This window comes from Drosophila pseudoobscura, chromosome X, assembly GCF_009870125.1.
Source record: "Drosophila pseudoobscura strain MV-25-SWS-2005 chromosome X, UCI_Dpse_MV25, whole genome shotgun sequence".
Taxonomy (NCBI): Eukaryota; Metazoa; Arthropoda; class Insecta; order Diptera; family Drosophilidae; genus Drosophila; species Drosophila pseudoobscura.
The window spans coordinates 28,181,363-28,203,280 of record NC_046683.1 but is presented as its reverse complement, the minus strand read 5'-3'; the positions used below and the strand labels follow the sequence as shown (position 1 = coordinate 28,203,280).

General features: G+C 42.8%; 1 protein-coding gene and 1 long non-coding RNA gene across 5 annotated transcripts; both read right to left on the bottom strand.

The window, feature by feature from the left end:
• Positions 1–4,260: 4,260 nt before the first annotated feature.
• On the bottom strand, positions 4,261–4,913 carry LOC117184787 (uncharacterized). Its single transcript, XR_004470252.1, has 2 exons — positions 4,654–4,913; positions 4,261–4,588 (listed from the first exon to the last, which is right to left on the bottom strand). It is a non-coding gene; the product is annotated as an uncharacterized lncRNA (long non-coding RNA).
• A 7,438-nt stretch (positions 4,914–12,351) lies between these two features.
• On the bottom strand, positions 12,352–15,225 carry LOC117184897 (uncharacterized). Of its 4 annotated transcripts, none has more exons than XR_004470363.1 (3): positions 13,345–14,073; positions 12,979–13,276; positions 12,352–12,914 (listed from the first exon to the last, which is right to left on the bottom strand). XR_004470363.1 is itself a non-coding variant. In XM_033384023.1 (3 exons), exons 1-3 carry the CDS (start codon positions 14,597–14,599, stop codon positions 12,462–12,464), a joined length of 1,218 nt encoding a protein of 405 aa, XP_033239914.1. In that variant the 5' UTR covers positions 14,600–15,225; the 3' UTR covers positions 12,352–12,461. The 4 variants fall into 4 exon arrangements, 1 of the variants encoding a protein (XP_033239914.1); XR_004470364.1 differs by having other exon boundaries at positions 13,349–14,073; XR_004470365.1 differs by having other exon boundaries at positions 13,435–14,073.
• Between the last annotated feature and the right edge of the window lie 6,693 nt (positions 15,226–21,918).

Here is a 21,918-nt window from a genome sequence, read left to right as displayed (position 1 = left end):
ACATCTCTGCAAGTCACTTATATCTCCAACTCAGCATGGATTTATAAGGCGGCGATCAACCACCACGAACTTGTTAGAGTTTCTTTTCTCTTTCATTATTAAAGGCTTTCAAGGACGGATGTTATTTACACCGACTTTAGTAAAGCATTCGACTCTGTAAACCATTCCCTTTTAGCACATAAACTTGACCTTTTAGGGTTTCCGCCCAACCTCCTGAGATGGAGATCTAGCTATCTTTGTTCTAGGTCTCAAAGAGTCCTCTTCAAAAACTCCCTCTCTTTACCAGTAAAGGTTTCTTCGGGAGTACCACAGGGCAGCCATCTAGGCCCCTTACTCTTCACACTCTTTATTAATGACTTGCCTTCAGTATTAACATACTCTCCAATACTTATGTATGGGGATGATGTTAAACTCTGTGGCCAGTATAAGGAAATTTCATTTCATTCTCGCTTGCAATCCGATCTCAATAACATTCAGTCATGGTGCTGTGCAAACTTGTTACACCTTAATGTCTCGAAATGCAAAGTTATGACATTTCATCGTTCTAGCCCCTTGTTGGCTACCTATATCCTATGTGGCGTTTCTCTTGAGAGAATTACCCTGGTGGATGATCTGGGTGCTATGTTAGATCCCAAGTTAAAGTTTTCCGAACACATTTCTACCATGGTAAATAAGGCCATGGGCGTGCTTGGGTTTATAAAGAGGTGGTCAAAGGAATTTGACGACCCCTATATAACAAAGACACTCTAAACCTCGCTTCTTCGTCCGATCTTAGAATACGGCTCCTGTGTATGGTGCCCTCAGTACAAAGTACACCAGGACCGTATAGAATCAATACAGAAAAATGTTTAACCTTTTGCTCTGCGGGGCCTTAACTGGGATGCGGGTGTGATAGTCCCATCTTACTCTAGTAGACTACTATAAGTAGATCTCCCCATGCTTAGTTAACCGTAGGAAAATACTTGGTATGATTTTTGTGCACAACTTGATCAGGGGTGACATAGACAGCCCTGATCTGTTGAGCCGCATAAACTTCACGATTCCTATTAGACTGACTAGAAATTTTATACCGCTCTTCCTTCCACTTTGTAGATCGAATTATTTCTTACATGAACCGTTCAGGGTCTTATGCTCGGATAATTCCCTCTACCATATTATATCCTCCACTAATTCTCTTCCTCTTATTAAATTACTAATCCTTACACACCTTTCTACTAATTAGTAATTAGTAATTGTAGTGGCGTTTGTATTTTATTGAATGCTTAATTTCTTAATAAGTTTAGTGCTAATTTTCCTCGAATTTTAGTCTAATATCTATCTTTCTGCATGCTCGCGTTTGGTTCGGCTACGCACCGCGCGTCATGCGGCAGCGCCCCTCGGTCGCTTGGGCGGGAGGAGGGCTGCGTTTTGCCTGGGATCCGCGCGTAACAGCCTTCTGCTGGTGTCACACGGGCCACTTGACGGTGCAGTAACTGCATCGCCTCTTGAAAGATGCAGTCATTGCATGTCAACGTCCAAGAAAAAAAAAAAAAAAAGTAGATTAGACCGCAAATCTACATCTACAAATACAGCAACTCACAACGTTCCCCCTCGTTGGTATTAGGTTCGGGATAAAAAGCAGCAACTTTTCCACACTCTTTAGTGTCATGAATAGTATTTGTTGTACTATAAAATTGCAAACAGTTCTCGCAAAAATATTTATTATGTAAGTATTCTGGGATTCACTATGTTGTGAATAACATAATTTTCTCATGCACGTTATATATGCATAATGCATCATTTGCATATTATCGCTATTAATTGCAAGCAAGTTTATATGGTGAGTCCGAATTTTCTTAGTCCTCGGGGTCCCACAACGTTTTTTCCATTCTCATCGACTTCAAAAACATTGATGCTAAAATCCTCACTTGCTGATTTGAATCGCTTGATTCTTGTTGATTGCTTGTTATTGAAAACTCAATTCCGGAAAAATTTAATCTTACTCCTTCATAATAAATGATGTCTTGCCGTATGTTTCCGCACCGATAGGATGATGGTATTGTTAACTTATCTCGGGAAATTTTTTTTAATGCTGCTGTTTAATATATAGTTTTAAGTTGTTTTCCATAGGCTAATGATGCTAAAACACATTACTTGAAACACATTACTTGCCCAACCTGAATCCTTTTCCTGGAATTCACTGCTGAGAGTTATTAAATTTTCTATGGTATCATTTATATGATCATCAATCAGCTCGTTTTCATATATTGGTTTGTATGGAGTAATGAAATGCTTCATTGTTTCTGTTAAGCTTTCATCATCAGTGCTTTTAACGTATAATCCATATACTTTTAAATTGTATTTTATGGATCTGTACTCACTCATACAGTGACGCAATAAATTGATAATATCATTTTTACAATCATGAAAAAACTCTTTTAAATCAATCTTTTCACTTTTATTTGAGTGAACACGATATGATTTTAAAGGAAATCGCGACTCCGTTGAAATTTAAATGACGTTTCCATTTTTCTCATTTTCCTCTAGTTGAGCTGCTCTTGCATTCTTATGTTTGTCCGACATCATATGGCGTCTTTCCCTAGACGGAGGATAACTTTCATCGCAAATTGAACAGTCAATAATCCTAAGTTCCATCGGAGTATCCAATCGACGCCGTTTGGAAGCACCTGACGTTAAAGGATCTTGGAGATCCCTTGATTTAGATCCTTTGATCATAAGAATCTCAAAAGCATTCCTAGGTCCCAAGCATGTTTCATAATGACTATCAAACTCTATTAAGTCGATGGACCTAGAGCAAAGGTCACACACCACATTATTACGAGAGTCAGAGCATCTCTCATAATGAGATTGAAACTCTATAAAGTCATCGGACTTATCACACATGTTGCACTTAACTTTTGATGCCATTTTAAGTTTTATTTTTTTTTTTGTACCGAACTAACCACTTTCACTATTGAAATAGGACTAAGGGTTTCCTTTCTAAATGGCATCATTTTTATCGCCTCAAACACAGTACCTGGTCACAAACCTTTTTCAAACGATTACTACTGGGTCAATCTAATAATATGAGGGAAAGGTTACAACCTCTATTCTACCTGAAATCCACTTATTCTTTTTGTGTAATCCTCATTTGGAAGAAACCTGTTTCAAACGAATCCTATGATTCTCTTGTAATAAGAGGAAGTGAAATTCAAACAATCAAAAGTAAAACAGAAAACATTGAAAATAAATAGTGTTTAAATGTGTTATATTTATTATATACATATGTATATAGTAAAATATGCGACACTCAAGTTTAAGTTTTAAAAAAGATTTATTTATTCACTTAAACTTAGCGTACAATGAGTAGTTTGTTTCCCCGACGATGACTAAGGTCAGATGTCTTAAACGGAATTAACTTGGGTGAATTCTCCGACGGTGTCGCGATTGACGTTTGTCTTGAACAGAACTGACTGCTTACTTAGATGTAGACTATTTATATTACGATGCTCGGATTGGGATTCGGAGGCGTTGGCTGCGGCTTCGGTGATGGAGTACGTGACTCGATCGATATGTGGGAAAGGCGGCTTTTGATGAAAGGCTTCCGCTGCGTATGATCGGTGTTGCTTTACTTGGGGGTGGCTGAAATATGGCCACCTTGGTTTTGTGCCCAATTCTGATTGGTGAGCTAGGATGGCGTGGTTCTTGAGAATCGATTAGTAATTGATCTCTGGAGGGTGGCGTGATTCTAGTGCGGATGGATACGCGGAATATATTGTTTTATGTTCGACTCCTATTGTCTTCATCTGGATATGGGACAATTTTAAGTATAGGAATATTTCTGATCTCTCCTGAGATGTTGGAAATTATTAGTATTTCGTTGGTGTCTGATTTCAACCAGGTAGATGTTTTGATATTTAATAATTTTTCTGAATCGATGTGTTTCAGGTAATCCTGCCTTAATAATTTTAGATTAAAAATCCCTAATCTTGTCAGCTGCATGCATAATTCAATATCCTCTATGTACTCAGTAAAATGTTGAAGGTTAAATATTAGTATTTCGAATTGCTTCCTTCCTTCCTATCATTATCCTTGTTTAATTTATTGACAACTTCTATGCCAGAATTTACTGCTTTAATTGTTAAGTTTAATTTGCTAGCTTGAACACTGTGGCTAGCCAGATTGTCTATTTTCCCTTCTAGTTCGACTTTATCATCTTGATCTAACTTTCCAAATAGATATTTATAAATTGTGCCTACTACATTTATAAGGCCTCTTTGGTTTCTTTTGGCTATTTTTATGCCGTTGAATTCACGTTGCAATGTCTCGACTAAATATTGAACTTGGATTACGTTATTAAATTGGGTTGCCTGGTGTAGTAAACTCTGATATGTTTCATCTGTTTTTGTTATATTAATTGTTAAATAATGATATTCATAATTAATGGGTATGTTAATGGAATGTGTTTTAAATATGAGATATCCATTCCTTGAGTTGATGGGATCTATCTCTATATTCTGTCCGGTAGACTGTAGGACGGTGAACATTAGTAAGATTATAATCTTAATCATGTTGTAGCTCCAGATTCCCAGTACTCTCTTCGGGTACTCTACAATTATCATATTTACTTTTATTAGACTTTTTCTTTCTTTTGAATTTGGTTTTATAGTCTACCTGCCGAATTTCCCCTATTCTTTTGATCGGATTGGTTGTTATTTTTTAACTAGGGGTGCATTTTTGTAGCGTGTGTCTACTTCAAAGTCGATTCTATCGTTATTCAAATGATTGATCTTCCTAATCTTATTCAGTTGGGTGTTATAATCTGGTAGTCCGGCGTACAGGAAGATATCAGCTGGGGATCTTTTTGTAGTATTATGAACCGATTTATGATTATAAGTGTATAGAATTAACTGGAATTTTGTGAGCTTGTTCTCTATGTTATCCTCCCTTGAAATAATTTTTAATTTGTCATTGATCGTTTTATGTAGCCGTTCTTCATCAGAAACTCCGTTTTTACTGGTAGTGATTTCGATTTTCACATTTTCACATCAAGTGATTGGGACTGATTATTTTTAGGAATGCCCTTTGGAACAGTGGGAAGTCTATTTCACTATGGAAATATAATGCACTCTTTTTGGTACACACATATTCCTTTATTATATCTTTTGCTAATGACTCTGTCATTTCAGTATATGTGATTTTTATCAGTATCTTGTGGAAATAGTGGGATGTTTCTACCTTATCCTCATTACCTCTAATCAGTTCTATTTGCCTATTATAGTAATTGATTGGTCGCTCTGTAAGTGAAATATAATTAGTATTATCTTCTTGCGTGCTTTGGAACGTTGCACAATCACTATTAATGGTTTCCCCAAGTAGGTTTTCGTTAACCTTTACTCTTGATAGCGCATCGGCTACATGTTCTCCTTTCCTGGTAAATATTTTATTTTTGAAGTCAAATTCATTTAATTTGATCTTTCATCGTTGTAGCTTCATATTTGGTTCCTTGAGGTTATTCAACCAAACCAAGAGTGTATGATCACTTAATATCTCGAACGTTCTACCAAACAGGTATGATCTGAAATACTTAGTTGCCTAAACTATAGCTAGTAATTCCTTTTCTATTGCTGAATAATTGATTTCGTGTTCATTCAAGGTTCTACTTGCGTAGCAAATTGGTTTGTGGTCTTGTGACAACACCGCTCCTAATGCAATGTTACTTGCATCGGCTGCTACCGTGAACATTTTTTCGAAATCTGGGATTGCGAGGATGGGGTCTGAGGTAATAAGTACTTTCAACTTTTAGAAGGCCTCGGCGTATTTTTACTCGGTTGGGTCTATGACAGCTCGTGTCTTTAATTTGAGTGTAATTGGTTTTGCTATGTTAGCGAAATTAGGAATGAATTTACTATAAAATCCACATAAACCTATGAATGATTTTATTTTTGTAGTTGTATTGGGTATGGGGAAGTTTATTATAGCGGAATTAGGTACTATGCCGTTAGTTGTTACTACATGGCCTAGGAATTCCGTTTCTTTCTTTAGGAATTCACACTTATCCATTTGAAGTTTAAGGTTTGCATCTCTTAACTTTCCAAAGACCCTTTGAAGTGACAACAAATTCTTCCAATGACGTGGAATAGATAATGATGTCGGCCAGATACACAAGGAAATCTTTGAAAATTACATCTTCTAACAGATTGTTCATACATCTTTGATTTGTGGCGGGGGCAGTGGTTAGCCCAAAAGGCATACGAGTGAACTCGTAATGACCTTGCTTAGTAGAGAAAGCTGTTTTTGGGATTGAGCTAGGTTCCATAAAAATTTGATGGAATCCTTTAGCTAAATCGATTGTCGTGAAATACTGGCACCTACCTAGTTTGTCTAGTATTTCGTCCATTCTGGGTGTAGGAAATTTATCCTTGATTGTCACCTAGTTTAGACTTCTATAATCTACTACCATTCGATATTATTGCTTTCCTGGAGCATCTATTTTCTTTGGTATCATAGAAATGGGTGCACATTAGGGAGAATTCGACTTACGAATAATTCCCTGTCTAATCATGTCTTTTATTTGTTGATTCACTTCTCGATCGTGTATTTGAGCATATTTGTATGGTCGACGATATACAGGATCTTTGTGATGGGTTTTAAGTTCGTGCTTTATTGTACTAGTGAAGGTCAAATTGTCACCTTCTTTATACTGCACGTCTTTAAACTCGTAGAGAACTTTCTTTAATTTCTTTTTTTTTTCGTCATTTAAATGTTCCAACCTTAGCTGGAAGCGAAGTATTGCTCTCCTTCAGGAGATGGGTCAAGGCACTTAGGTGTAGTTATATCTTCCTTTGAAGATGGCTTATCACCTTTGTGTGCGGTCTTGCCGTCGGCAATTGCTTCTCCACTTTGGATGATTGACCTTTCTCCTAACGTTACCGTTTCGTTTCGGTAATCGATGACGGCTTTGCTGGCCATCAAATATTCTCTGCCTAAGAGTATATCATAATTTTCAGAAAAATTATGAATGTAAAACTTTTGTTTTGTTGGACAATTTTTGGTTGCATTACGTGTAATGCTCTTAGCAAGACGGACGGGTCCATTGATGGTATAGACAGTGAGGTTGTCGCTATCAACTTTAGAATCTGTATAATTTTCCTTTATTATATTTATTGACGATCCCGAGTCCGCGATACCTCTTAATTTTTTATTATTTACTATTATTTCTATATATGGTCTACCGAGGCACTCTGCTGAAAATGTACATCCATTTTCATTTGTCCACTTTGACTTTCCCTTGATCGTTTGACCGGCTGATTCGGTGCAGTGCACTGAGTCTGATTGGTTTGATAGTTAGTGGGATACTGTGCTCTGCACCGGTTTAGGGAATTTCTAAATTCATTAAATAATCCTGTATTATTTGCGGCATTATTTCCTGAATTATTTCTATTCGATCTATGGTTATTTCTGGAGTACGTGACTCGATCGATATGTGGGAAAGGCGGCTTTTAATGAAAGGCTTCCGCTCGATTAGTAATTGATCTTTGGAGGGTGGCGTGATTCTTGTGCGGCTGGATACGCGGCATCTATTGTTTTATGTTCGACTCCTAGCTTAGGGTGTTTGTTTACATTGCCGGCTGTCGGCTACAAGTGGTCCACTTCGAGCGTGGGATTGTTTATGAGATTCGATGCTGAGGGTGTTGGATTGTTTATAGTATGTGGGTGCAGGGTAACAGACATAGATAAGGGTATGCGGAGCATGGACTATAGATATGTCACTTCCCCATCGTTCGATTTAAGCCTGTCCTCAGGCGATTATCCTTGGATATAGCTCAGGTGCATCTAAAACTGTGCACGCTGGGGATTCCCCGTCTTCGTTTAAAGACGTTTCTATGTGAGAGTCGGGTTTAGGCTTATTGATTTTACTTAGATTAAACAATTTGTAACTTAATGCTATTGAAAATTCGGAAGAGTTTTTCCAAAACAAACGTTATGATGACTCCGGTCCAGCGGGCTCTAGGTTCGGTTTTTACGTTAAATTGTCAGGTAATTTATGACTAAATAAAACAAGTGCTCGACTTCAAAGCATTTATTAGACTGGTCGCAGCCAGAGATAGCAATAACTCCCGGACTCCACCGTCGAGCCGATCTTGAATGCGCAGAGAGCAGTACAAGAGCGCGGCGTGTGAGAGCAAAAGCTCTGCTCACAACATCGCACACGCTAAGATAGGGCAATTAAGATCGTCTGCTGCAACATTCAGGCCCCGTTGAAGATCTGCGGTTCTTCAACCGTCTATTGGCAGTTTTGCCAATTTGTGTATGGGGCGTTTAATTACGCCCGCGGGTGTTCGCACCTCGGCGACGCGCACTCTCCCATCTTCTCCCTTGATTGCGGCCACCACTCGTCCTGTGGTCCACTTCTGTGGCGGTGTGTTGTCCTCGTGGACGAGCACTAGACAGCCAATGTCCAAGTCTGGCCCTTTGGTAGCCCACTGGTGACGCTTCTGCAGGCTGACCAGGTAGTCCTTGGACCAGCCCTACCAAAACTGCTGCTTGAGTGCTGACAGCATTCGCCACCGCTTCAAGTACGCGTAGCTTCCCCTGCTGCATCTGTCGTCGTGATCTGATTCGGGCGGCAGCGAAAGAAGCGGCTGCCCGATCAGCAGGTGCCCTGGCGTTAGCGCTTCTCCATCGCTGGGATTGTTGCCTGGGGACGCGATTGGCCGGGAGTTGAGAAGAGCCTCTACCTCTACCAGGTGGGTGCACAGCTCGTCCGCGGTGAGCTTGGCGTTGTCCACTCCGCGTACCAACCTCTGCTTGGCTGATTTGACGGCTGCCTCCCACAATCCGCCGAAGTGTGGTGCTCTCGGTGGTATAAAACACCACTCGACGCCTTGGCGCGCTGCGTACGCCTTGAGCCGGTCCTGGTCCCTCTGGTACGCTTGATGCAGCTCGTTCAGCACCTTGCTCGCGCCCACGAAGTTGGTGGCGTTGTCGCTGTACACCTTCTCCGGAAGGCCTCTTCTCCCGATGAACCTTTTAAAGACAGATAAAAAACTATCAGTGGACAAATCTGCTACAAGCTGCAGGTGAACAGCTTTTGATACAAAGCAGACGAAGACGGCTACATATGTCTTAATAGGGGGCCTGCCGCGAATCTTGAGAGACACGTAGAATGGGCCGCAGAAATCTACCCCACAAATCAAAAAGGGCCGAGCTCTTCGCACTCTATCAGCTGGCAGGTTTCCCATGATCTGTCCCTGTAGGACTGGCTTGTATCGGAAGCAGTGCACACAATTTCTCAGGATCCTTGTACATGCTTCTCGAGCATTGATTAGCCATATCTGCTGCCTTAGCAACGAAACCATGACTTTGGCGCCTGCATGGTAGTGAGTCCGATGCAAATTGCGAAGATAAAGCGTCACGAACTGCGACTTTTGCGATAGCAGCAGTGGAAATTTGGCGTCATACGGAATCTCTGCGTTGAGCAACCTTCCTCCCACTCGAATCAGTCGCAGCGTTACTTCGTCGAGTTCGCTCGTATGTATGAACGGGTTTAGTCGTTGAAGATGCGGTGACAGGATTTCCGACCTCGCTAGCTTGTGGAATTCTGGTCCCAACTCGTGTCTTTGGACTACTCCTACCAGCCTTAGAAATGAGACCTTAAGTTCTTTGGCTGACAGAACGACCTCTCGACTACGCTTGCTTCCTTGTAGGAACCGGTTTACATATGCCATAATCCGAAGCAGTTTCTGAAAAGAAGAGCATCTTTCAATCAACTCGATGAAATCATTGGCCTGACACTTTGCCACTGAATGTGTTGCCAGACACTTCTTGTTTTCCGACCGTTCCATTTCTGGGGACAACTCAACCTGATGTAGACATGGCCACTCCTCAGAATTCCTGAGCAGAAATTGGGGACCATCAGTCCACAATGAGCACGTTACACCGTCTACGTCTGTGCCACGTGACTCCAAATCGGCTGGGTTTTGCTCAGTAGGAACGTGCCGCCAAGTCACACCGCTTGACGATTCCTGGATTTCAGCAACCCTATTGGCCACAAACGTTGCGAGCGTGGCTGGATCCCTTTCCAGCCAGTACAAGGTGACTTGGGAGTCCGACCAAAAGTTCACACTTTCGATCATGAACTTGTCCAGGAGCGGTTTTACTTGAGCCCATAAAGTGGATAACAGGAGTGCTGCGCACAATTCGAGTCTTGGAATCGATTTCGTTTTGAGAGGAGCTACTCGAGACTTTGCGGTAAGAAGCTTAGACACGACATTTTTACCATCACTGGTACGGATGTAAATGCAGCATCCGTACGCTTCACCTGATGCGTCTGCGAATCCGTGACGCTTTTATGCGTGGGAAGGCCAATGTAGCGAGGTATGGTTATCTTGTCTAATTCAAACAAATTTTGCTTGAAGTGGTTCCAACTCGTGTGCAAACTCATGGGAACCGACTCGTCCCAATCCAACTTTTGCCGCCACAATTGCTGCAGCAATATTTTTGCCCTCGTTATTAAGGGACGTAATAACCCTAATGGGTCGAACAATCGGGACGCAACTGACAAAATGTTTCGCTTAGTAGGGGTCAATGAATCAAATGAGTCATCTAAATGATAATGGAACAAATCATTTTGCGAATTCCATCTAATTCCGAGCGTTTTAACAGACGACGAAGGATCAAACTGCAGCGATTTCTCCTGGCCACTATCGGACAGCAGCTGGGGATGATTTGACGCCCACTTGGCCAACTTAAAACCCCGTATTCTAAGACCTCACACACTTCCAGCCGAATACGTTCTAAATCTTCCAGACTGATTGCTCCAGTAAGCATATCATCGACGTAAAAGTCACTTTTTATGACTTGTGATGCAATAGGATGCGACTCAGCATAAACGTCTGCCAATTCAACGAGACAGCGGATGGCCAGAAATGGAGCTGAGGCTGTCCCATAAGTAACCGTATTCAGGCGATACGTTTGAACATCCACATTAGCCTTATCCCTCCACAGAATCAATTGGAAATTTCGGTCTTCTTCGGCGACCTGAACTTGCCTATACATTTTGGAGATGTCAGCTGTGAGCGCAAAACGATTTAATCGAAATCGGGCAAGAGTTGCGTAAAGCTCCCTCTGAATAGTTGCACCCACCATCAAAGTCTCATTTAATGAGATTGAAGTCGATGTTTTGCTCGATGCATCGAAAACGACGCGTAGCTTGGTGGTTTTACTATCAGGTCTCAGGACACATTGATGTGGAATGTAGTAATGGCGTCCTGGAGGAGTGCCTGGAAGCAATGACATGTGGCCAAGGATGAGATACTCTTTCATAAACTCCATATACAGATCATGCAAATACAGATCTCGTGCAAGTCTGCGTTCTAGGGATAGAAAGCGGCGTTTTGTCGTCTCGAACGAGAAACCCAACACGTTGGGATTTATTTTAAATGGCAGCCCCACTTCAAAACGACCCGATTCCAGCCTGCGTGAAGTCTGCTTAAAGTTTTGTTCGCAAGCCAATTGTTCAGCTGTATATACAGCCTTCGACTTCTCTGGGACCTGTTCCAATTCCCAAAAGCGCTCCACCAGAGAGTCGAGAGAACAATGATCGCTACCAACAGCGATATTGCATACAGCATCCTGTGCTGATGACTTATATTTTCCTGATTCAATCCATCCCAACAATGTTTTCTGGATTGTTGGATGTTCGGAACTTGCCTTTAATTGGCCTACACACATTAACTCAAAAAAGGTTTCTGCGGCTCAGACGAAGACGAATGTTCTACTGGCACAGAACTAGGCCCATTTTGCTGTGGCTCAACCCCGCATCGATGAAGCAGAGTGTTATGGGGCTTAGAGCACACTCGACATTTTGCTGTCTTGCACCTCGTCACTGTATGACCTGGCTTCAAACAATTTATGCACAGTCGGAGTTGCTTGGTGATATCGAAACGTTGAAGAACAGGAAGAGCACTAAACGATTGACAATTGCTTATGGTATCCCCGCGTGGCAACAGCTACATTTCGAATCAGCTCACCTATCCGTCTTTGCACATGAAAATGACGGGGTAGCGACATATCTCCGACGACATATCTCCGCCGATCCACAAACGACATATCTCCGCGCGAAATTATGTCGTTTTAAAGCGACATACCTCCGCGCGGAGATATGTCGTCTCAAAACGTCATAACTCCGCGCGGAGATATGTCGTTTGTGGAACGGCGGAGATATGTCGTTTCAAAACGTCATATCTCCGCGCGGAGATATGTCGTTTGTGACACGGCGGAGATATGTCGTTCCGAAACGACTTAAGTCCGCCAGAAAATAATTAACTAATTTCGAATGTAAAATACACTTATATTTTTTTGACAGCATTTCCTTTTATAACATAATTTTATTGAAATTAAAAAATGTGCAATAGTCCAAATACACAGAAATCATAATAGCAGTTTTCTTAAATTTTTTCGTTCTTAACTTACACAAGTTAATTATAAATAAAAACATTGCGTATGGCCTCTTCGACTTCTTGGTTGCAACTTGGACATTTTGGCTTTATATTTTCATTTTCTTCCAAGTCGTTTTTTGCTTGGTTGTGGGCCACAATTTGATCCCAACATGTACCACAAATGTTTACGTGATTGCACGGGCGCAACAACACAGACTTTGGGTTACATAGGCACACATTGCATGGATTTATTTGAACCAATGACTTATCAGATGACTGACTTGAATGAGAAGCATTCGATGAAAGTGACGATGTGGAAGATTTCATATCAGAAGACATTCCAGTTAAATTGCTTTCATTGTCCACACCTTCAAAGAAGTCCTGCTTTGAAAAGCGGTCAGCTAAGGAAACAGTGCATGTCAGAAATCCCTGTATATCAATTTCACCTCTTTCAAAAAGATCCATTGCGTCCATTATTTTTTTTGAGCGATCCTGAGAACAAAAATAATTAAGCTAACATATTATTTTGAACGAACTTAAAATTTATTCAACTTACATCAATTAAATAATGCCTATTATGCTCCGGAATGTTGGCTTGCATCAAGGTGATTACCTTGTCTGATGAAAATATGCAATAAGCAAACGAGCTCGATGCGTACACTTTTTTATAGAACTGATTTGCAGTATTTCCCTTGGTTATTCCAAAACGGTTCATAATATTTTCGTCTTGAAAAGCTTCCAGAACATTCTCTGCAGAAGATGGAGACTTTGGCAAGAAAGGCTGTCTTTTTCTTTGCAAAGTGCGTTTGACAGAGTCATAATTTATTTCAATCTCCGCTTCACCTCTTGTTTTCCTAATTAATTGAATAGAAAAATAATACATCAGTCTGTGTGCATTTCTTGTCTGCTCGCATGCACATACATACATGTACACCTACATATGTACATATGTATGTACATCAGGGGACGGCACGGCCAATGCTCGCAGACGGACTTCGAAACTAGCATTTACCGGTCAAAAACCGAGCGACGACCAAAGTCTCGCAAACGGACTTAAAGCAAGAAACACCGGATCACGTAATAGAACATGAACGATCATGTCAAACTGCGACCCGGCACAACGCGTTTGTAACAGTGGTCGGCAGCAACACAATAATACTTTTTGTTTTAGTTTGACTTCTGTCAACGCACACAAACGCAATGTAATGTGTGCGTGCCGACCGCTGAAGTATATATGTACATATAGTGCCTCACAGCTTAAATGAACCAGAGCACTTTTCAAACTTCAAACCCCTGTAAAAATCAATTGAGCAGTCCTATAACAAAAATTTTAATACAATTCTGTTAAGATTTTACTTATCTTACCAACCAAAAAAAAGAGTTCGATATTCTTCTCCGTTACCCCGCAAAAAGGAAAAAAACAAAATGCGCACTAGAAAACACCTTCTCTTTGAACAAAATAAGCTGTGGGGTGGAAAAAGGCAGTATTTTTGTTATTTATTATTTAAAACGTCTTAGAAAAATGTTAAAAAATATAAGAAGTTCGTTTTGTTTGTCATTTGATTTTCATTGGTAAGTTTGATGGTTTAGAAGTTATGAAAATTTTAAATTTTTAACGTGCTTTGGTTCATTTAAGCTGTGAGCCACTGTACAAACATATGTAGCAAGGCAGTATGTATTATTAAAATTTCAATTAATATATTAACTTACTCAGCAAGAACATCATTGAATACTTTTTTGGTGTCGAAATTGCTATTATTTTCGCACTTCAGTTTTATTTCACTAAGAGCACTGATTTTTTTCATTTCATCACTCTGAGGGCCATGGCTATGCACAACATATTCAGGATTTGAGTAAACTCTAGATTTGTCTGAACTTAAATAAACTCTGGCTTTACAGAATTTAACTCGGCACACATATGTGGTTTCGCCTAGTTTTAATTGTTTGTTTTTTACATAAATTTGTTGCTCGAATAATGAAAACAACATTAACGAGCAGCCCGCTCGGCTTCCTTCTCTGAATTCAAATTTAATATTTTCGTAGTCCATTCTTACTGTCTGAGCAACCGAATCGGAATGAATGCAGCAGAATAATGCGGCATATTTTTGGCGCGCGCCTCGCACGCTTTGCCTATTGCACAGAAAAAAATATTCTATAACATTATATTCTATGCACATGTTTAAAAACAATAAATTATCTACATATTACATATTAAATAATACGTTTATATTACATTAAATACAACACGGCATTCTTTAACAATTTTTGTTTAATGAAATTAACTTCCTAATAAAAACGCTGTTCATAAATTATGCAGTAGCTATATTTGCTCAATTAAGACAATATTTTTTACGGTGCATTTACAGTTAGGTAACCAGCTAAAGATAAAGAGTATGTGCGAGAGGGACAGAAAATCAGTCAGAACATGTCGTTGGGCGCTGTGTAGCCACTGCAAATTTATTTGTTCCTTTTGTTTTCTTTTTTTTGTTTTTTTTTGTATTTTTTGATGGTGTATCGGCATAATTTGCTCAAAATCGCTGCGCGGAGATATGTCGCTTCTAAGCGTCATAGCTCCGCGCGGAGATATGTCGTTTGTGACACGGCGGAGATATGTCGTTTCAAAACGTCATATCTCCGCGCGGAGATATGTCGTTTGTAACACGGCGGAGATATGTCGTTTCAAAACGTCATATCTCCGAGCGGAGATATGACGCTTTCAAACGACATAAGTCCGCCAGAAAAAAAGCGACATAATTCCGCCGGCAAAATGTACTGGGCGGAGATATGTCGTCGGAGATATGACGCTATGCCGAAAATGACGATTTAGTGGGTCCTTTACTTGTCTCTTGTTTAGTTTTACCCTAATTCCGTGTTGACTCTTCGGCAGCTAGATGCTGATAGCGCCGATTCAGCTGGGCTGCGCACTCGGACCAAGACGGTAGTTTATCGTAATCCAGTTGCTCTTCGAACCGAGACTTCGTTGTGGGATCTACTTTAGACAGCGCTATGTGAATTAGCATCGCGCTATTTATGTCTTTTTCACTTCCTAACGACTGCAGAGAAGGATATATGGCTGACACCGTGTCAATGAGGGACCTAAGGCATGAAGCAGAAGCTTTTGTTGTGTTGGGAATGTCAAACAACTGCGAAACAGTATCAGAAAAGATCAAATATTTTTTGTCGTAAACCTCCTTCAAACTATCAAGAGCCTTCTCATAATTTTCTGCAGAGATCTGAAATGCCTTCACTGTTCCCAATGCATCGTCAACGAGACACGACAGTAAGTGGTTGAATTTTTCCACATTTGATAATATTGGGTCGTTATGCACCAAACTCTCGAAAAGGCTTATAAAGTTTTTAAATTCAGCATGTTTTCCACTAACCTTGGGGAGATTCATTTTAGGCAGATGTGATGAATGACGCTGGCTACTCCTATCCCTCTTCTGTATTCGCTGAGGTTCGGGTTCTTTAAGTGCAGACATGTACAGAGCCTTTGTGGTAACACACATATCCTCGACCGATGCTCGTAGATCGTTGTTGGGATTTAAACAATCCACGTCTGCCTGTATATCCATCAACTTTTCACAATAATTTTCGATCAGCCCGAGTCTACATTTAATTTGAGGAGAGTCGAACGATATAGTTTTTTCCTTAAAGGCTGTTCGCACACGCCTTAGATCGCCCATCACCCTATCGTGTCTTTGCATTGCTGTTGCTAATTTTTGCAGGTCTTTGGACCCCCTCCTTCTTTCGAACCTCCTTCCCTGGTAACAATGCACTTTTCTTCAATTCATCAATATTCCGCATGTAATAAATATTTTATGCTGCTGGCTGTTCACTTTGGTTTATTTTATTGCTTTGTGTTTTATTGAATTGCTATTCCAATTCAACGAGGTGCCAAAAATTGAGACCAGTGGCCAAGTAGAGAAATACAGCGCACAAAATGGTGGCTTGGTTCTAGCACTCAGTTTTTTCGCACAAAACCAGCCAGCTAGAGCTCTATTCGCAACAGAACAAAAAAAACCAATGACTTGTGCCGAGACAACGAAGATGCACTGTAGGTCACTGGTTTGTCGTGCGAATTTCCACGAAATGCTGGATGCCGATGTCCCTGCTCGGGCGCCAATGAAAATTCGAAAGAGTTTTTCCAAAACAAACGATCTGATGACTCCGGTCCAGCGGGCTCTAGGTTCGGTTTTTACGTTAAATTGTCAGGTAATTTATGACTAAATAAAACAAGTTCTCGACTTCAAAGCATTTATTAGACTGGTCGCAGCCAGAGATAGCAATAACTCCCCGACTCCACCGTCGAGCCGATCTTGAATGCGCAGAGAGCAGTACAAGAGCGCGGCGTGTGAGAGCGAAAGCTCTGCTCACAACATCGCACACGCTAAGATAGGGTAATTAAGATCGTCTGCTGCAACAGCTATTATGATTATGACAAGTAACAGTATTGAGCTTACATGTATACATTATTTAATCGCGTATTTTCTTTTACGATTTCTTTGGTTTGCAAATAAGACAATGGTTTAATTCTTGTTACGTTTTTTTTTTTATGTATATTTTTTGTGCAAATTCTGGTATTGAGTTAGATATTAAGAATTCATTTAATTGTACACTGCAATTATTTATTTTTATTATTGCGTTGCCTTCTACTTTTATTTCTTAATTTAGGCAATCTTGGTATAATATGGTTTGTGGTAATTTCCAAGTTAACAATATATTGGGGATCTATGAAACTTATTTGAAAGTTTTGGTGTGCTGCATGCCTAATTAAATATTATCTATGTACTCAGTAAAATGTTGAAGGTTAAATATTAGTATTTCTAATTGCTTATTTCTATCATTATTCTTGTTTAATTTATTGACAATTTCTATGCCAGAATTTACTGCTTGAATTATTAAGTTTAATTCGTTAGCTTGAACACTGTGGCTAGCCAGATTGTCTACTTTCCCTTCTAGTTCGACTTTATCATCTTGATCTAACGCTCCAAATAGATATTTATAAATTAGGCCTACTGCATTTATAAGGCCTCTTTTGTTTTTGGCTATTTTTATGCCGTTGTTTTCACGTTGCAATTTCTCGACTAAATATTGAACTTGGATTACGTTATTAAATTGGGTTGCCTGGTCTAGTAAACTCTGATATGTTTCATCTGTTCTTGTTATATTAATTGTTAAATAATGATATTCATAATTAATGGGTATGTTAATGGTATCTGTTTTGAATATGAGATATCCATTCCTTGAGTTGATGGGATCTATCTCTATATTCTGTCCGGTAGACTGTAGGACGGTGAACATTAGTAAGATTATAATCTTAATCATGTTGTAGCTCCAGATTCCCAGTACTCTCTTCGGGTACTCTGCAATTATCATATTTACTTTTATTAGACTTGGCCGTCAGCTATCGGGTGCTACAGGGGGACAAACGGATGACGGGTCGGCTCGCACAACTGTGAACTCGGAACTGAGGCGCAGCCGCTCCGGTTAGTAATACCCGGTGCGGTCTGCGTCTCACACCCCCCCTAGGACACAGAGGGTTGCGAGCGAACCGTCACACGCCGTAACTGTGCACACCGGTGGAAGTGCGACTATACTCTCCCCGTGAGGGCGGCTGGAAACAGGTCCTAGCACGGTCATGTCTCTGCTAGGATGCTGGCGCATGGTAGTCGGGCGGAGAGAAGAAAACTCTCAGTGAAATTACCCCAATCCAAGGTGACACTGTTATATGCCGAGGGATGCATGGCCGGGGGGGTGCCCGGTCGCTAATATGAGGACTCTGGATACCTGCCGACCTCCAGTTTAAATCAGGCTTCCCGGGGCAAGCGGGCTATGCCTCGGGTGACCATCCGCTTCCCGCCTACTCGTGGGAACTACTATGCCAAATACTAAATATATAAAAACCAACAAACCCGCAAAGGAGCTCGGTACTCCTCTTAAAGTACCGGAGGGACAAGCCAATCCCTCTGCACCAGCGCCTGGGAAACCGGGTCCAAAGAAGACGGGGAAGGAGACTGAGTCGGTCCACCGTCTTCAGGCAGCAGCCGCAGCGAGGGGGGGCCCGAAAAGCCAATCGGGTCCTTCCAAGTCGGGTGGCTCCAAGGGCGAAGCGGATACCGGGGTGGCTGCCAAGCAGAGCGTAATCGCGGCTGGTAAGCGCACCGGGACCGAAGAACCCATGGGAGCCCCGACGTGCACCGTCTCTGCACCACGGGGAGGAAAGCCGTCGTACCAGGACAGGAGACGAGCGGCTTTCATCCTGTCCAACGAAGACGCGAACATCAAGGCGTCAGCCGAAGGAAAGGAGCAGAGGCTGTGGGCCTGCTCAATACTGCCACTGTTCCAGCCAGCCAAAGCCGGAAAGGTCGCAGCCAAGGCCCCCAACAAGCGGCAACGCTCAGCGGAGGACCCCGCAAATCAGCCACGCCAAGCCCAGCAAGCCAAGCGGGTGAAGACCCACCTCACGAACCGGTCGTCCTGGACAGGGGCGCCGAGGACGGCCATGTCCCTCGCGATAAGTGGCACCTGGTGGAGAACGAGCTCCAGGACCGGTTCCTACTGGAACTGGAGGAGAACGGCGGACCACCGCCAAAGTGTGAGGACGCAGGGTGGCATCAAGGCAAGGTGAAAGCCATCGCCTGCCAAGACGCTCGCTCTGCGGCCCTCTACATGAAGGCGGTGGCGGCCCTAAAAGAGGTCTATCCAGGGGCGAAACTGGAGGCCGTGAAGTGGGAAGATGTCCCTAGTCGCCCGAGAGCCAGAGCGTGGGTCTCGGCTAAGCCTGCAGAGCCTGAGAAGATCCTCAGGTTACTGCAGGTCTGCAACCCCCACCTTCCTACATCCGATTGCAAGGTGGCAAAGGTGGAGGATATCCAAGGGCAGAGGCGCCAGATTATCCTCGTCCTAAATGAGGAATCCATTGATCTCCTCGCAAAGTCGGACGGTGTAGTGGATTATGGCTATAAGAAGGTCACCATATCCACTTACAAGTCCGATCGAAAGGGCAGGCAAGCGGAGGTCGAGCCAGACCCGGAGCTGCCGGAGATCCCGAAAGAGGGGGTCTCCGGTCTGAGGACTTCTGACTACAAGCTATATGTAGCTGAAACCGCAGGTAAAATTCGTACCTGCATTCTTGCAAAAAGAGAGTTGCACTTATTTTTGCTCCCAAATTTCAGCAATGAAGACCACACCGCAGTGAGCCTCGATGACCAGGAGCGCTCACTGAGGATCTGATCCGCATACATGGGGCATGAACAACCAGACCCCCCCTCCACACGCTCCTCTCCGGTGTCTAATCGCAGACTGCTCGGCCAAGGACATCGGCCTAATTGTGGGGAGCGATGCCAATGCACATCACTGTCAGTGGGGAAGCACTGACACAAACGAAAGGGGTGAGTACCTTTTCAGTTACTTACTGACCACTCAGATGGTCTTATTAAACCGGGGTAGTGATCCCACCTTTATCATTAAAAACCGCAAGGAGGTCCTGAACCTCACGCTTGTCTCTCATGAGATGCAGCGTAACATTGTATCCTGGAGGGTCCTGGAAGAGCACTCCTTCTCGGACCACAGGTACGTGGAAACTGTCTTCTCCTTCTCAGTACCGAAACCAGTCCGATTCCGGAACATCAGGCGGACAAATTGGACTCGGTACTCTGATTACCTTTGTCGTATTATCCCTAAGCCCCCATCTGAGGAGGAGTTCTCCACGGAGGCCACGACTCGTCTTGTTAAGATCTTTACCGACGCCTGCAATAAGGCGCTCGACAAAGCATGCCCCTCTGGCAAGAACAGAGGCCGGAAGAAACCTGAATGGTGGAATCCGAAACTGGGTGAACTCCGGAAAGCCTCCCGGAGACTCTTCAATAAAGCTAAGGCTGAAAACGTTGAGCAAAACTGGGCCGAGTACAAGGCCAGTCTGTCAACCTACAACAAAGAACTTAGAAAAGCCAAACGCGCCTCCTTGCGTAAGTTCTGCAGCGAAATCGAGAGTAACTCAGAAGCCTCACGCTTGCGCAGAGTTCTCTCGAAGACAACACCCACCCTGGGCTACTTGAAGAACACCGACCAGTCGTGGACTACGTCCAGCGATGAGTCGCTAAATCTTTTCCTAAATACACACTTCCCTGGCTGCGATGAAAACAGACCCAACTACCTCGCGCCTCCTTCTGTCGCCTCAAATGCCATCCTGAGACTGCTAAGCCAGGAGAACATTTCCTGGGCGATCAGAAGCTTTAAACCCTAAAAGTCCGCGGGGCCAGACGGCATTTTCCCTGCCCAACTGATTCACGCGGGACATAAAGCCATTAACTGGGTCAAAATAATTTACGAGGGAATCTTCTCCCACGGGTGCATTCCTGACACCTGGCTTCAGACCAAAGTCGTATTCATACCCAAGGCAGGCAAGCCCTCGCACACTGCCCCAAAAGATTTCAGACCCATAAATCTATCGTCTTTTCTTCTAAAGGCGATGGAGCGGCTCCTGGGGCTGCATCTAACGGCGTGCATTCCGTCCAGTCTGATCTCAGACTCCCAGCATGCCTATCGGAAGGGAAGATCCACCGAAACGGCCCTAAACTCGATCACATCGATCATCGAAGCGTCCCTTAACTTTAAGGAGAACACCCTAGTAGCCTTCCTCGACATAGAAGGCGCCTTTAACAACATCCTTCCAACCGCCATCACGGGCGCACTGACGGATCTGGGCGTTGACTCCAGGACGGTGAGCCTGATCGATCAGATGCTACAATGCAGGACGGTTGAGGCATCACTGGGGACGTCAACGTCCACCAGATTTGTCAGCAGAGGCACACCGCAGGGCGGAGTCCTCTCGCCCCTTCTATGGAATGTGGCAGTGAACACACTGCTGCGGGAGATAGAGGGGGGTGGCTGCCGTGTGGTGGCGTACGCGGACGATGTTGCCATAGCTTTCTCCGGAAAATTTCCGCAGACGTTGTGTGAGTGCATGACAAGTACTCTAACGAAAATGTCGAAATGGGCAGACAAATGCGGGTTAGGCGTCAACCCGTCTAAAACGGAACTGGTGCTTTTCACTAGGAAGTACAAAGTTCCGGTACTGATTCCCCCAAGACTATGTGGGGAAACGCTAGTCTTCAGCAACAACGCCAAGTATCTTGGCCTAATCCTCGATAGAAAGCTCGATTGGAAATTGAGCATAGAGGATAGAGTAAAGAAGGCCACAGTGGCTCTCTATACTTGCAGGAAAGCCATCGGACTGAAATGGGGAATGACCCCCTATATAGTTCGGTGGCTCTACACCGCCATCATACGACCAATCATGCTCTATGGAGTGGTGCTATGAAGGAAGGACATGCTGGACCTCCTCCCTGTGGATCTCATGGGAAAGAAGGTGGCAACACTTTCCGCCTTCAGAATGAGAGAAGCCAGACTGTGGAAAGCATCCGCGGTTGGGCACTCGGGAATCCTGATGAGACTCCCGCAATTACCAGAGAGGACAGATTACTGTATCCCT

Bases quoted from the DNA above. Each gene is read 5' to 3' on its own strand.
- LOC117184897 (XM_033384023.1), bottom strand. From the start codon at position 14,599: ATGTGCATAGAATATAATGTTATAGAATATTTTTTTCTGTGCAATAGG. The intron at 13,277-14,132 runs GTAAGTTAATAT...TCAATTAATTAG, and splicing joins TTCAATGATGTTCTTGCTGA to GAAAACAAGAGGTGAAGCGG. The intron at 12,915-12,978 runs GTAAGTTGAATA...TTTTGTTCTCAG, and splicing joins ATAGGCATTATTTAATTGAT to GATCGCTCAAAAAAAATAAT.